Source organism: Taudactylus pleione, unplaced genomic scaffold (genome assembly GCF_031769625.1).
Source record: "Taudactylus pleione unplaced genomic scaffold, aTauple2 ptg000277l, whole genome shotgun sequence".
Lineage (NCBI taxonomy): Eukaryota > Metazoa > Chordata > Amphibia > Anura > Myobatrachidae > Taudactylus > Taudactylus pleione.
This window is the reverse complement of record NW_028284679.1, coordinates 629,278-646,672: the sequence shown is the minus strand read 5'-3', so window position 1 is coordinate 646,672 and position 17,395 is coordinate 629,278. Positions and strand designations below refer to the sequence as shown.

The window sequence follows — 17,395 nt, the reverse complement described above, 5'->3', positions numbered from 1 at the left end:
TAGGCACTAGGGGGGAGTTTAGGGTTAGGCACTAGGGGGGAGGTTAGGGTTAGGCACTAGGGGGGAGGTTAGGTTTAGGCACTAGGGGGAGGTTAGGTTTAGGAACTATCGGTAGGTTAGGGTTAGCCACTAGGGGGAGGTTAGGTTTAGACACTAGTGGGGAGGTTAGTGTTAGGCACTAGTGGGAAGGTTCGGGTTAGGCACAAGGGGGAGGTTAGGTTTAGGCACCAGGGGGGAGGTTAGGGTTAGGCACTAGGGGGAGGTAAGGGTTAGGCACTAGGGGGAGGTTAGAGTGTGGGTAGGGGGACATTAGGTTTAGGCACTAGGGGGAGGTTAGGTTTAGGCACTATTGGGGAGGTTAGGGTTAGGCACTAGGGGGGAGGTTAGATTTAGGCACTAGGGGGAAGTTAGGTTTAGGCACTATCGGGAGGTTAGGGTTAGGCACTAGGGGGAAGTTTCGGGTTAGGCACTAGGGGGAGGTTAGGTTTAGACACTAGTGGGGAGGTTAGGGTTAGGCACTAGAGGGAAGGTTCGGGTTAGGCACTTGGGGGAGGTTAGGTTTAGGCACTAGGGTGGAGGTTAGGGTTAGGCACTAGGGGGGGTTAGCGTTAGGCACTAGGGGGAGGTTAGGTTTAGGCACTAGGGGGAGGTTAGGGTAAGGCACTAGGGGGAGGTTAGGTTTAGGCACTAGGGGGAGGTTAGGTTTAGGCACTAGGGGGGAGGTTAGGTTTAGGCACTAGGGGGAGGTTAGGGTTAGGCACTAGGGGGAGGTTAGGTTCAGGCACTAGGGGGAGGTTAGGGTTAGGCACTAGGGGGAGGTTAGGTTTAGGCTTCAGGGAGGGTGAAGTAGGGAGAGGGATACCGACCGACAGTTGTCAGTTTCCTAACCCTGTGGGGATGGTGTCTTGGGGCTTCTGGCTATTGGGATTCCATTCACCGGCTTCCCGTACCCAATCCGTGGGAAACATAACATGATTCAAAGTAAAGGCTCATGAATACAGAATTAATACAGTTTGGAAAAGTAAAATTCATCTTATTCTGGCACTTACCCTTCTTATTATAACAATAATAGCAACTAGGAACAGAAAACCACCAATGCTGCTTGGACAAATGATCTCAACCCTTATGTAGTAGACACCTCCGGAGTCTGTGTAAGATAAACACAAAGAGAAATATGAGATATTGGTGATACTGGTCCAGCAGAAGGACCATGGGAGACAGTGAAGCCATATTTCTGGTATATGGGATCACAGAAGCAGGGACTGTGAATAAATATTCAATGTGAGCGACTATGGTAATGTACATTGATACACGCGCACTGTGACTATGCGTTGTTTATTTTTCAATATATACTTTATTTATACATTGGGCCTAATTTAAATCCTCATGCAATGCTGATATTTACGCAGAAGGAACTGCTCTTAGCCATTGCACATGCGTGTAAGCGGATGTGAGATGCTCTCTAAGCACTGGACAGCGAGTGGCTCATTAGCATATTTGCAAATCCGTGACCGATAGTTGCGATGGCATATGCATCCACATCTGAATCGGCCCATTGTCTCGTCTCTCCTGCTGTGAGCCAGTGAGTTCTTAGATAAATATAAATCCATATAAAAAAGACATACAGGAAGAAGGTACAAAAGAAGAGTAATTCCCACTATATATATATTCCAGGAACACATAGGGGCGGATTCAATTAGTCACTGATCTTACTGTACTGCAGTCTTTTAGCTCATGTGTTAAGTGTCTTTAACTATTCAATTATATCCCATGATAAGCCCTGCGGCCAACATGTGGTAAGGCTCTGATACCAGGTAAAGTGCCCAGACCCATGCAATTACCACATGCAGAAAGTACTCAACTGGCACTGACGGTGCACTTACCCTGGAAAGCAATTGGATAGCTTCGGGCTCTTAACCCAGGAGCTAAAATCCTGCGGTAAGCTCCGCATCTAATTGAATTCCCACTATACCATACTTGTCTACTCTCCCAGAACAGCAACAAAGGCTCCCGAAAGTCAGTTGATGCTCCTGGTCGCCCGGAAGTGTAGGCAAGGCTCTTGGACCCCACCGGCACCTTCCCCTTCGTAGCTGTCCGCACCCCCTATGGTCGCCCACTTTGCACTGAATCAGGTCTTCGTAGCACCGCTCCCTGCTTTACAGTGCCTGTAATATCAGCTCTGTATAACGGGAGGTGGGGCGATGAAGATGCAATCTAGCCGCCATGCTCCCGCACTGCCCAGCTATGGCCATGCCATGCCCCCCTGCAGTGACAAGGAAGCCGCTCTGGCTGCCCCGTCCCGTAGGGGGCACCCTGAAAACCAAGTAAATACACCCTATACAGGTACTGAAGTCATTAAAAGCTCTTAGTACAATGTGAAACTGAACAGTAGTAATCTGCGTAGATCCATGATGAACATACTGATGGAATGATGGCATAATATATGTTGGGAAGGTTATGTACAATGGGAGTTGTATGATGCGCTCACATACAGCAAAAATGGGTGTGATGGAACCCAAAGATACCATTCTTCTCCCGTGACTTCCCTATCCCTACACTGCCATTTATTATACTCACATGATTTAATGTTCATTGTCACATTTGTCCTGCGGTCATCCATATGGCAGGAATAAGAATCCTCCTCCCCAGCTTTCACTGTTATGGTTGTCTGATAGGTGCCATCAGGATTGGGGAGCATCAGGGTGTCCCCATCTAAGGGAACGTCATATTGATTGTTCTTCAGCCAGGTGACGGTCATGGATTGGGGGTGATACCCGTTCACCTGACATTGCAGCGTAGTGATGTTTCCTGATCTCTCACTTGTGACCTTCATCTCTGGGGCAACTGAGAGGAAGACAGAGGAAGATGTAAGTCTGCGGAGACCACATTATTATAGGGTCACCGGCCAGGTGATCAAAACGTACACAGAGAGAACACATACAGGGATATATTTATTAATTATCGGGTGCTAGACACAATAATTATTATTTCCTATTGTTACTATATGCAGCAATAAGAGATGAATTATCATCCAAATGAATTAAAAAGAAAAGCTGCAGGGACAGGCCCAGTGAAAGGAGCTAATAGGATAATTTCCCTCTGCCCTAAGCAGCGCTGTGCAGGCGCATTCTGCTGATCATACATGTGCGAGGGGAGAGCAAGTCAGCAATCATCACAAACACCATAAGTTTCATATTCACTGATACCAGAGCACCATAAAATCAGCAGCGAGCTGGACTATCACAGTCATCCAATCACAAGCGGAGATTATCATTAGCATCAGCAACTGGATGTGACCACCGATACATATGGATTTCCTATACTATGGGGTATATTCACTACAGTGCAGGTATTTAGAAGTGGAGATGTTCCCCATAACAAAACCAATCAGAATCTACTTATCATTTATCTAGCACCTTCTAGAAGATAATAGCTAGAATCTGATTGGTGCTATGGGCAACAACTACACTTTTAAAAACACACAATTTAGTGAATACACCCCAAGGCGTCTGTGTCCCATCTGCACCTGTCTATGTGTGTATGGTCTTTGGGTGACAGTTATTTTAGTTACATACCTGATGTGCCCCTATAGTCTATTCATTATTATCACTCCGTTTTCTTTTAGATTGCTCCTCCTGGAGCCATAGTGTTACAAGCACAGTCCCCTGTTGCAGGGGGAGACCTGGCTTGTCGTAATGTGTCTTTACAAAAATTTCTTTACATTTGATGACAAATTCTTCCTCCAAATCTGAGGAACGGCGATGGGTGCAGCATGTGCACCGACATATGCCAACCTGTTCCTCGGTTGGTGGGAGAGGGAAATTGTCTTCAAAGAGTCGAATGAACGATTTACCAGCCATATAACCACCTGGCTAAGATATATTGATGATATCTTTATGATATGGCAGGGAGATGTGAACGACCTACTTACCTTTATCCAGGAGTTGAACAAAAACTCAATAAATTTGAAACTTACATATACCTTTAGCAGAGATAATGCTACCTTTCTTGATCTTCACCTCTTTACTAATGAGAATGGATACCTACAAACAGAACTATTCAGAAAAGAAACAGCTACGAATAGTCTTCTTCATTGCAATAGTGCTCACTTTCCGCCTACTATCAAAAACTTACCTAAGGGTGAGTTTCTGAGACTCAGAAGAAATTGCACAACTGATGAGACCTTTCTGCGCAAAAGTCAAGATCTTTCTGAACGCCTAATAAGCAGAGGTTATAGTAGGAAAATGATTAAGAGTGCCCAATACCAGGCTCTCAAAACGGATAGACAGACCCTGATCTTCTCCAACAACAAATCTAGTGAAACAAAAAACCAAGTACGTTTCATTACAAATTACTGTAATGAGTGGCGAGAATTGCAGGAAATCGTCACACGACATTGGCATGTCTTACTCATGGATGATGATCTGAGAAATTCTCTGGAGAGTAAACCCACCTTTAGCTGGCGAAGATCCCCAAATCTCAGGGATAGACTGGTAAAGAGCCATTTTGTAGGAAATCCCAGAAGGCAGATGAAATTAATAGGCACTTACCCATGTGGTAAGTGTAAAGCCTGTGGCTATATCACCAAAAAAGATAACGTTATCGATAGATATGGCCAGACTATCATGCTAACACAATTTATCAACTGTGATGCTATGGGGGTTATATACTGCTTGGAGTGCAGTTGCAACCTTAGGTACATAGGCATGACAAGTCGCATCTTTAAACAGAGAATCTTAGAACATGTGGGGAATATCAAAAATGCAAGAAGCGACCTCACTAAAATGAAGAAACTGACATCTGTTGCCAGACACTTCTTAAAATACCACAATGGAACAACACAAGATCTGAAAGCCTTTGGGCTAGAACATATTAGATTGGGCATAAGAGGTGGCAACCTGACAAAAATATTACTACAGAGGGAAAGCAACTGGACCTTTAGACTCAATACTGTGAGCCCTAATGGACTCAATGAAATGATCAACTACAGTATCTTTCTCTGAGAGGTCTTTTTTCATTAAAACTTATGTCATGTCTGACTAATTTTTATATGCAAGCAGCAATGGACGAGCATTGGAAGCTTAACTCCAACACAGACATCATTTTAGTATTTTAGTGACCAATTCTTAAACTTGATATTTCACATATTTCTTAATATATATATTTTTATATATTTTTTTACATTTTTTTACACTTTTTTCTCTCCCACCATCTCCACATATACTTATTCTCTATGTATAAATACATATCTCAGCATTATTATTGAATACTCATTACCCCACACGGTTTTCATTTGGCTTCTCATTTGTGTATCTTAGCCATGTTCTCATCACTTTGATGTTTCATCAATTTTATAACCTTAATTCCTGATCACTCTATACATCCAACATATCCTTTTGGTATTTACCTTATACTTCATGTCAACTTATGTCAAGGTATTTCAGCACACAATCTGTATTCACATTTGTATACACTTTTCTAGAATATATCACTGTCGTCACATCACCATTCATATTCATATATTTATTAATTATTTATTATCTACTCATTATTATTATTATTATTGTTATTATTGTTGTTATTATTATTATTATTATTGTTAATATTTTTATATATTTTTTTATTATCTTTATATTTAAATATTTATTTTTTATTTTTTTTTATATTTATATTTTTATTTTTATTTTGGTATCATTCTCTTTATTCTAATCACTTTATACACACTTATTTATATCTACTATTTATATATCTGTATGTTTGGTATTAGCATTTTTGCATAACTATTTTTGCTGCAAGACAGACACTTCAGCTACTAGTCAGGTTTTCCACTTTAGCCTGTTAGCCTGATCATTATGAGCTTCATCTAACCCAAACACTCCCCCCTCCTATGACTCACTCCCTCCTGTTGCTGTGGACCAATAGAGGGAGTTAACACTTGGACCTATTGACAAGGGTATTGCATCTGCAACACACAGCAGCTGCTCTCCCATTGGTCATAACACAGGTTAAAGATCACCTGTGTATCACAGTCCACATGCATCTGACTGAGGAAGTGACATTTTCTTTATTCTAATCACTTTATACTCACTTATTTATATCTACTATTTATATATCTGTATGTTTGGTATTAGCATTTTTGCATAACTATTTTTGCTGCAAGACAGACACTTCAGCTACTAGTCAGGTTTTCCACCTTAGCCTGTTAGCCTGATCGTTATGAGCTTCATCTAACCCAAACACTCCCCCCTCCTATGACTCACTCCCTCCTGTTGCTGTGGACCAATAGAGGGAGTTAACACTTGGACCTATTGACAAGGGTATTGCATCTGCAACACACAGCACCTGCTCTCCCATTGGTCACAACGCAGGTTAAAGATCACCTGTGTATCACAGTCCACATGCATCTGACTGAGGAAGCGACAGTGAAACGCGCGTCTCAGACCCGCGAATCCGGCTGTGTACAGGCGGGATTCGTCATGGCAGCATACTGACAGGCTCTTCTAGTGGCAGATTTTCTATACTACACACCGGCTCCCTGGAGGTGAGCGCTCAGGTACTTTTCATACTACACTTTATTTAGCGCACTGAGTGGCTTTATTTAACAGAGACAAGTTTGTGACCCTGCAATACCTTTAGGGCAACAGAGCTCCACTTGTCCTGTACTAGCCATAGTGCAGCTACACTCATACTCTTTCTTCCTATCACTGCATATGCGATCTGGGTTTCCCACCACTCACCACTACCTTTGGTATATGACTGGCAGCAGCACAGATCGCAAACCTATGCTGTGTTATTTCATTACGATAACTATTGTCTCTATGAGTGCTCTCATTGGGGTGAGCCTATTAGAGGTTCCTGCAATGTTTACACCAGGACCTTCTTTTTAACGCAGTCCAACAGCAGATACTCATTGTACTTATTCCCTACCCTGGGAGTACCTTTATAGTACGCTCACATGCCATTCAATGGCTATACAATGGCATGCAGCAGCTGCTATTTTGTAAACTCCACATAAAGGAGTAGCTTTACTTTTTCCTATAACCTTACTGTCTACAAGTACCTGGGTGGCATCACAGGCGACCTACGTGTGATCTGCCTCTCATTACAACCTGTGATTTACTTATATTCATTTTGATATTTGCAGGGTCAGCTATTATTTCATCTGACCCCCTTATCATTGTATTTCTCTGATTACTGTTCAGTGTTATTGTGCTGTGATATCTCACGTAACCTATATTGAATATTGTATGGTTATTATCACATTCTTTTCTAGAAGATTTCCTTGTATGCTTCTGCCGTAATTCTGATTAGCCATTGTGCTATGACGACATTATGAGGTCATTGAACTAGTATATGTTTTATATAGGTCTCAATATTGTATGAGACAGAGAATTATAGACCTATTTGTAATATTTCACTTAGCTTCACATAATTGTGATAAGTATTGTATTATATGTTGTCTTATGTTCTATGTATGTTCGTGTTCTGCTTGTGATAATTTATAGCTGTTATTCCAACAGTAATGCCAATAAGTAACAGGCTCAGACTTGTTTTTGGTATTTTAAAATATATCTAATAAAAGTTATTTTTTATATATTATTCTTATTATAACCTTTACATTCGAGTGCCCCCAACAAGAGAGTTTTCTTCTTCTTCCCCATACTAACTTTATTTATTTGCATTTTCCGCAGTAATTGTCTAGGGTTACTAAGCAACAAACAACCAGATGTCACTGAGAACGACGAGGTAGACGCTTGCTTGTACAAATGTAACAACTTGTGTTGCAATTATGTTTTTATTGATATCTTACTCCGTGTCCGATTGTTTCATATAGAAGAATCTTCTATTACTTATTATTTATATCTTTTACTTCGTTTTTTGTATATATATGACCATATGAAAGTCTAATTCCTATAGTCAGCAACTTTACTCCGCCATTCATACCACAAGTGATTTGAATCTAGAGTTAATGAGAGAGGGTTTATATTCCAGGATGAGAGGGAAACAACTATACTGCCCCTGATGAAGCTGTCGACAGATAGAGAAACGCGTTAGGCTACAGGATTACTACCAGCGCTGAGACTTTTAAAATACATTGTTTGGATTACCATCTACTGAATCTATCCGATGATTCTGATCCTCATCTTTAGATCAACTACTGTTCCCACTGCGACCACTTGTCACTTAAGGATCCGCACGATCCAGCCGAAGTTCATAACGAGGATACCTCACACCACTACCGTGTCGGAATGACACTGAGGTCATTGTTGGCAGCAGTGGGTATTTACAGAGCGGACTGCTCAATACTCTGCTTCAAGGTCTCTGTATTGTGAAGTTTCAATAACTTATATATACTTTGGCACTTTATCATCAATTAAACCAGTCAGTATATACATACCCGATGGTGATTGCTCTGGGTCAGTGATTTCCTATATTGACTGAGTTTCTAAATCCTTGCACTGCCACCTGCATCATTGTGGATCAGAAACAGAAGAAATATAATTATGGAGCGCAATCTCTAAAGGACATAATTAAATACAGGTGAGTATTTACATCACCAAAAAAGGTCAGAAATATTTCACTGGAAAAATTAATGTAAAAAGACCAATTTAATATATGAATAATGGACTGAAATAAGGAACACTTAAATAAAATTGATAAAATCAATAATTAAAAAGTTATGATTTAAACAAAATAAAAATTAATAAATAAAAGAACACAGAAAAATTGGAAAAGGTATTAGCATAAACAAAGACTATAACATACAACCAAGTCAGTATAATCTATATACATTTAAGTATAGGTCACAAGCACATTAGTAGAAACAATTCAACCCTGTTTATCCTCAGTGTCAGATCCGTGCTAATGCACAACACTGTTGCCAAGTCATATTATAAATGCCAGACACTGTTGCCAAGTCATATTATAAGTGCCAGACACTGTTGCCAAGTCATATTATAAATGCCAGACACTGTTGCCAAGTCATATTATAAATGCCAGACACTGTTGCCAAGTCATATTATAAATGCCAGACACTGTTGCCAAGTCATATTATAAATGCCAGACACTGTTGCCAAGTCATATTATAAGTGCCAGACACTGTTGCCAAGTCATATTATAAGTGCCAGACACTGTTGCCAAGTCATATTATAAATGCCAGACACTGTTGCCAAGTCATATTATAAATGCCAGACACTGTTGCCAAGTCATATTATAAGTGCCAGACACTGTTGCCAAGTCATATTATAAATGCCAGACACTGTTGCCAAGTCATATTATAAATGCCAGACACTGTTGCCAAGTCATATTATAAATGCCAGACACTGTTGCCAAGTCATATTATAAATGCCAGACACTGTTGCCAAGTCATATTATAAGTGCCAGACACTGTTGCCAAGTCATATTATAAGTGCCAGACACTGTTGCCAAGTCATATTATAAATGCCAGACACTGTTGCCAAGTCATATTATAAATGCCAGACACTGTTGCCAAGTCATATTATAAATGCCAGACACTGTTGCCAAGTCATATTATAAGTGCCAGACACTGTTGCCAAGTCATATTATAAGTGCCAGACACTGTTGCCAAGTCATATTATAAATGCCAGACACTGTTGCCAAGTCATATTATAAATGCCAGACACTGTTGCCAAGTCATATTATAAATGCCAGACACTGTTGCCAAGTCATATTATAAGTGCCAGACACTGTTGCCAAGTCATATTATAAGTGCCAGACACTGTTGCCAAGTCATATTATAAATGCCAGACACTGTTGCCAAGTCATATTATAAGTGCCAGACACTGTTGCCAAGTCATATTATAAATGCCAGACACTGTTGCCAAGTCATATTATAAATGCCAGACACTGTTGCCAAGTCATATTATAAATGCCAGACACTGTTGCCAAGTCATATTATAAGTGCCAGACACTGTTGCCAAGTCATATTATAAATGCCAGACACTGTTGCCAAGTCATATTATAAATGCCAGACACTGTTGCCAAGTCATATTATAAATGCCAGACACTGTTGCCAAGTCATATTATAAATGCCAGACACTGTTGCCAAGTCATATTATAAGTGCCAGACACTGTTGCCAAGTCATATTATAAATGCCAGACACTGTTGCCAAGTCATATTATAAATGCCAGACACTGTTGCCAAGTCATATTATAAATGCCAGACACTGTTGCCAAGTCATATTATAAGTGCCAGACACTGTTGCCAAGTCATATTATAAATGCCAGACACTGTTGCCAAGTCATATTATAAATGCCAGACACTGTTGCCAAGTCATATTATAAATGCCAGACACTGTTGCCAAGTCATATTATAAATGCCAGACACTGTTGCCAAGTCATATTATAAGTGCCAGACACTGTTGCCAAGTCATATTATAAATGCCAGACACTGTTGCCAAGTCATATTATAAGTGCCAGACACTGTTGCCAAGTCATATTATAAGTGCCAGACACTGTTGCCAAGTCATATTATAAATGCCAGACACTGTTGCCAAGTCATATTATAAATGCCAGACACTGTTGCCAAGTCATATTATAAATGCCAGACACTGTTGCCAAGTCATATTATAAGTGCCAGACACTGTTGCCAAGTCATATTATAAGTGCCAGACACTGTTGCCAAGTCATATTATAAATGCCAGACACTGTTGCCAAGTCATATTATAAGTGCCAGACACTGTTGCCAAGTCATATTATAAATGCCAGACACTGTTGCCAAGTCATATTATAAATGCCAGACACTGTTGCCAAGTCATATTATAAATGCCAGACACTGTTGCCAAGTCATATTATAAGTGCCAGACACTGTTGCCAAGTCATATTATAAATGCCAGACACTGTTGCCAAGTCATATTATAAATGCCAGACACTGTTGCCAAGTCATATTATAAATGCCAGACACTGTTGCCAAGTCATATTATAAGTGCCAGACACTGTTGCCAAGTCATATTATAAGTGCCAGACACTGTTGCCAAGTCATATTATAAATGCCAGACACTGTTGCCAAGTCATATTATAAATGCCAGACACTGTTGCCAAGTCATATTATAAATGCCAGACACTGTTGCCAAGTCATATTATAAGTGCCAGACACTGTTGCCAAGTCATATTATAAGTGCCAGACACTGTTGCCAAGTCATATTATAAATGCCAGACACTGTTGCCAAGTCATATTATAAGTGCCAGACACTGTTGCCAAGTCATATTATAAATGCCAGACACTGTTGCCAAGTCATATTATAAATGCCAGACACTGTTGCCAAGTCATATTATAAATGCCAGACACTGTTGCCAAGTCATATTATAAGTGCCAGACACTGTTGCCAAGTCATATTATAAATGCCAGACACTGTTGCCAAGTCATATTATAAATGCCAGACACTGTTGCCAAGTCATATTATAAATGCCAGACACTGTTGCCAAGTCATATTATAAATGCCAGACACTGTTGCCAAGTCATATTATAAGTGCCAGACACTGTTGCCAAGTCATATTATAAGTGCCAGACACTGTTGCCAAGTCATATTATAAATGCCAGACACTGTTGCCAAGTCATATTATAAATGCCAGACACTGTTGCCAAGTCATATTATAAATGCCAGACACTGTTGCCAAGTCATATTATAAGTGCCAGACACTGTTGCCAAGTCATATTATAAGTGCCAGACACTGTTGCCAAGTCATATTATAAATGCCAGACACTGTTGCCAAGTCATATTATAAATGCCAGACACTGTTGCCAAGTCATATTATAAATGCCAGACACTGTTGCCAAGTCATATTATAAGTGCCAGACACTGTTGCCAAGTCATATTATAAATGCCAGACACTGTTGCCAAGTCATATTATAAATGCCAGACACTGTTGCCAAGTCATATTATAAATGCCAGACACTGTTGCCAAGTCATATTATAAATGCCAGACACTGTTGCCAAGTCATATTATAAGTGCCAGACACTGTTGCCAAGTCATATTATAAGTGCCAGACACTGTTGCCAAGTCATATTATAAATGCCAGACACTGTTGCCAAGTCATATTATAAATGCCAGACACTGTTGCCAAGTCATATTATAAATGCCAGACACTGTTGCCAAGTCATATTATAAGTGCCAGACACTGTTGCCAAGTCATATTATAAGTGCCAGACACTGTTGCCAAGTCATATTATAAATGCCAGACACTGTTGCCAAGTCATATTATAAGTGCCAGACACTGTTGCCAAGTCATATTATAAATGCCAGACACTGTTGCCAAGTCATATTATAAATGCCAGACACTGTTGCCAAGTCATATTATAAATGCCAGACACTGTTGCCAAGTCATATTATAAGTGCCAGACACTGTTGCCAAGTCATATTATAAATGCCAGACACTGTTGCCAAGTCATATTATAAATGCCAGACACTGTTGCCAAGTCATATTATAAATGCCAGACACTGTTGCCAAGTCATATTATAAATGCCAGACACTGTTGCCAAGTCATATTATAAGTGCCAGACACTGTTGCCAAGTCATATTATAAGTGCCAGACACTGTTGCCAAGTCATATTATAAATGCCAGACACTGTTAACAGTGTTATTGGGTTGAAAAAATAATAAAAGATAAACTTCTCCCATATTATACCTTTTTCTGCACTTCAGGGTTCTGGATAAGTTTGTTATTATGCATTGGCTAAATAAAGAGAGTCAATACAATTTTCCAGGAAATAACGTTATTATGATCGTCTCTTTTAATTATGTTGTTAATAAGAAAATTGCTTCAAGCTTCAAAACACAGTCTGAATAGTACCGGTGGTATGAGAGACAACAAAGAGAGACTAATTGCAGCGCGTATTTAAATTAAATGACTTCTTGTGAAATATCTTGTGAGATTGCTTTTGAGGAAACGGCAATTGCTGAGAAACGCGTCAAGCCTGCCCCACTTGCTTCCTACTACACACCTGAGACCATTGAGAATTATTGCGTGTCCACCGCAACACACAATCCAATTACCATCTCAAGCTACAGAGACCACAAGTAGAGTTCTCTGAGAGGATATCTGCAATACCACTTAGCGCTGCCCACTGCGGCTCATGATACAGAGAGAGTCCGTCTGAATCATCAGAAGTTCCAAAGGACTGATGCTTTTGTTCACGAGTGCACTTGTTTTGGATGATCCATACAAGAAGTACTGAACCAGAGCAGAAGTGATTTGATTTATATACACGCTGCAATTAATCTCTCCGTCAGTGGCGTAACTAGGGCAGGGTGAGCGGGGCATGTGCCCTGGGTGCTGTAGGACAGGTGGCACAGGGGGTCGCCGCTGGCCACGGTCCGGCCTGGCCTAGTTAGGCAGTGTATTGCCAACTGCAGTGTGCGCGGTCAGCGCTACACATTTACACAGGACCAGCGCTAGGCTTCCCTGCGCCCAACACCGGTCCTATGCTGCACAGCCAAGCCCCTTCCCTCCCCCTGAGTGCTTACCCAATAGCGCCAGGGAGGAGGGTGGGAGGCGGGCTCAGGCTGTGCAGTTTAACACACACATCACCACCAGCGCAGCAGCGATATGTGTGTTAACCAGCAGCCAATGAGAGTCAGACAGACTCTCATTGCTGCAGCGTCCATTGCAAGAGCCGGGCTGGAGCTCACTCATGAGCTCCTCCTTCCGGCTCTTGCAGTGGGTAATGGGAGAGATGTCATGACGTCTCTCCCATAAAGCAGAGCGTGCCAGCCTGGGAGGACTGAACTGCAGCGGCGGGAGCAGTGGCCGGAGTGTGTATTCAGGTAAGTGTATTTTTTTTTCTTTACTTGTGTGTCTTCACTATGGGGGGAGGGGCTACTAATGGCAGCACCATTACTGGGGGGGACCTCTACTGGGGGTGGGGCACTACTGGGGGCACTGCATCGAGAGGGGGAACCTCTACTGGGGACTACTACTGGGGGGGGGAAACTACTACTGGGAGCACTACATAAGGTGCTTACTACTAGGGGACCACTACTGGGGGCACTAAATAGGGAGGACCACTACAGGGGGCATTGTATAAGGGGCTCTGGATCACTGCTGGGGGCCTGAATAAGGAGGACCACTACTGGGGGCATTGCATGGGGGGGACTACTGATGGGGGCACTATATAAAGGGCACTGCATAAGGGGGTACCCCTACTGGGGGCACTGCATTGGGGGGACTGCTACTGGGGGCACTATATAAGGGGCACTGCATAAGGGGGACCACTATGGGGGGCACTGAATAAGGGGAACTAATGAGGTACTGCATAAGGGGGACCACTACTGGGGGCATTACATTCCGGGGGTACTGTATAAGAGGTACTAATGGGGGGCTGCATAAGGGGGACCACTACTGGCGGTACTGTATAAGGGGCACTACTGGGGTTATGATGCATATGGAAAGGAATGTTCAGAGTAATGATAAAGGGGTGTGTGTCATATTGACACGCCCCATTTTTAAGTGACCATGCCCATCTTTCGCCGCACGCGCCTTCGGCGCGCAGATAGGGGGGGTGGTGGGGCTCCATTTTTAAATTTGCCCAGGGCTCCAAATACCCTAGTTACGCCACTGCTCTCCGTGTTGTCTCTTATACCACCCGTACTATTCAGACTGTGTTTTTTTTAGTTTGAAGTAATTTGCTTATTAATAACATAATTAAAAGAGACGATCATAATAACGTTTCCTATTTTTCAACCCAATAACACTGTTAACAGGAACTGGCATTTATAATATGACTTGGCAACAGTGTCTGGCATTTATAATATGACTTGGCAACAGTGTCTGGCATTTATAATATGACTTGGCAATAGTGTCTGGCATTTATAATATGACTTGGCAACAGTGTCTGGCACTTATAATATGACTTGGCAACAGTGTTGTGCATTAGCACGGATCTGACACGGAGGATAAACAGGGTTGAATTGTTTCTACTAATGTGCTTGTGACCTATACTTAAATGTTTATGGTTTATACTGATTTGGTTGTATATTATAGTTTTTATTTATGCTAATACCTATTCCAATTTTTCTGTGTTCTTTTATCTCTTAATTTTTATTTTTTGTTTAGTTCCTACCTTTTTAATTATTGATTTTAGCAATTTTATTTAAGTGTTCCTTATTTCAGTCCATTATTCATGTATTAAATTGGTCTTTTTTCATTAATTTTTCCAGTGAATTATTTAGGATCTTTTTTGATGATGTAAATCCTCACCTGAGTTTAATTATGTCCTTTAGAGATAGCGCTCCATAATTATATTTCTTCTGTTTCTGTTTCTATAAGAGGGTCAGCTCCTCTATTAGTAGCAGCAATCCCTAAGGCTCCCACAAGGTATTTTTGAACAATTTTCAACAATCGGTATATATATATTATCATTGCTCCTTCAGTAGTATAGCGCCCCTCTTTGTGCTTTTTCTTTTGTGCTATCATTGTGGATCATTCTACATTTATGTCAGGACTTTTCAGCTACTGACAAGTTGGTCCATTCATTGAGTTATATCTCTATAGGCAAAAGTAATCCTTACAACTATCAGCTAAGAGCTGGTGTAACGGAGTTTACTTGTAACTATTTTTAATTTTGAAAACCTTTATATGCTTTTTAGAAAATTGTCCGTTATTATTGTGTTTATTATTTATTGTGTTTTTTGTAATTGTTATATTTTAGATTAAAATAATTATGCTTAATAGACATTTCATATGGTCATTTTCAATTTAATTTTACTACCGAGCGCCACCTCTTTGTATATGCAAACTACTTATTCAACGGGCGTTTTATGGGTGTGCATAATTAACAAAGCAGCGTCATCTACCACGTTGCTTGGTTGTTTTATAGTCAGAACTGCTCGCATGATTGTGGTAGGAAAAACCAACCACAAGAATAGCGAGCAGTTCATACGCCGTCCGATGTACTCGATTAATCTAATAAATAGCGGACATGACGTATGATGCGAGCGGCCAGGGGGCGTTTTTTTCAAAATTACGTTCGCATGTTTTGTTCGCTCGTTCAAACATAGAGGCGTCTACAGACCGCAAAGAGCGAACGGTTAATTTAAATAGCCACCCCTTTTTCTGGACGAGCAAGCGCAAATAGCGTCCGGCTCTGAATCAGGCCCAGTATCTTTATGATTACAATAATGTTTGTAGGCAGCGGCCTTATTCAAGGTGTGAGCATCTCAACAGGGACACACATCAGGGACACCAGAAAGGGATGTATGCAATAACAGGGACACACATCAGGGACACCAGAAAGGGATGTATGCAATAATAGGGACACACATCAGGGACACCAGAAAGGGATGTATGCAATAACAGGGACACACACCAGGGACACCAGAAAGGGATGTATGCAATAACAGGGACACACACCAGGGACACCAGAAAGGGATGTATGCAATAACAGGGACACATCAGGGACACCAGAAAGGGATGTATGCAATAACAGGGACACACATCAGGGACACCAGAAAGGGATGTATGCAATAACAGGGACACATCAGGGACACCAGAAAGGGATGTATGCAATAACAGGGACACATCAGGGACACCAGAAAGGGATGTATGCAATAACAGGGACACACATCAGGGACACCAGAAAGGGATGTATGCAATAACAGGGACACACATCAGGGACACCAGAAAGGGATGTATGCAATAACTGGGACACATCAGGGACACCAGAAAGGGATGTATGCAATAACAGGGACACATCAGGGACACCAGAAAGGGATGTATGCAATAACAGGGACACACATCAGGGACACCAGAAAGGGATGTATGCAATAACAGGGACACACATCAGGGACACCAGAAAGGGATGTATGCAATAACAGGGACACACATCAGGGACACCAGAAAGGGATGTATGCAATAACAGGGACACACATCAGGGACACCAGAAAGGGATGTATGTAATAATAGGGACACACATCAGGGACACCAGAAAGGGAAGTATGCAATAACAGGGACACACATCAGGGACACCAGAAAGGGATGTATGCAATAACAGGGACACACACCAGGGACACCAGAAAGGGATGTATGCAATAACAGGGACACACACCAGGGACACCAGAAAGGGATGTATGCAGCACCTGACTAGTTTGGCTTCTGTGGCTAAGTTGTATGATGACTGCTTATTATGGCCTTAACCTGGGCTTTGATTCCTGTTGAGGAGGGCTATTGAAAATGTTGAATTTGATTGTGTTATCAGTATTATATTACTGTATATACAGTATACAGTGTTTTTAAAATGTTCATTTTAGATTGATCTGCAAGTGAACTAATGACATTCAATAAATAATTAAAACAAAGGGGGGTATTCAATTAGACAGTGCGAAAAGTCTTTGTAAAAAAACGGGGATACGTTTTCACCATGTTTAACATGGCGAAAA

At 41.2% G+C, this 17,395-nt stretch overlaps 1 protein-coding gene across 1 annotated transcript in view; it reads right to left on the bottom strand.

Moving 5' to 3' along the window:
• The window catches only part of LOC148513536 (class I histocompatibility antigen, F10 alpha chain-like), a 77,317-nt gene that overhangs the window by 46,366 nt on the left and 13,556 nt on the right, over positions 1-17,395 (bottom strand). The window contains exons 4-5 of the mRNA XM_088481727.1: positions 2,578-2,844; positions 1,050-1,147 (exon numbers count right to left, since the gene is read on the bottom strand). Coding sequence (XP_088337853.1) covers positions 1,050-1,147; positions 2,578-2,844 — 365 coding nt within the window. The remainder of the gene's footprint in view (positions 1-1,049; positions 1,148-2,577; positions 2,845-17,395) is intronic.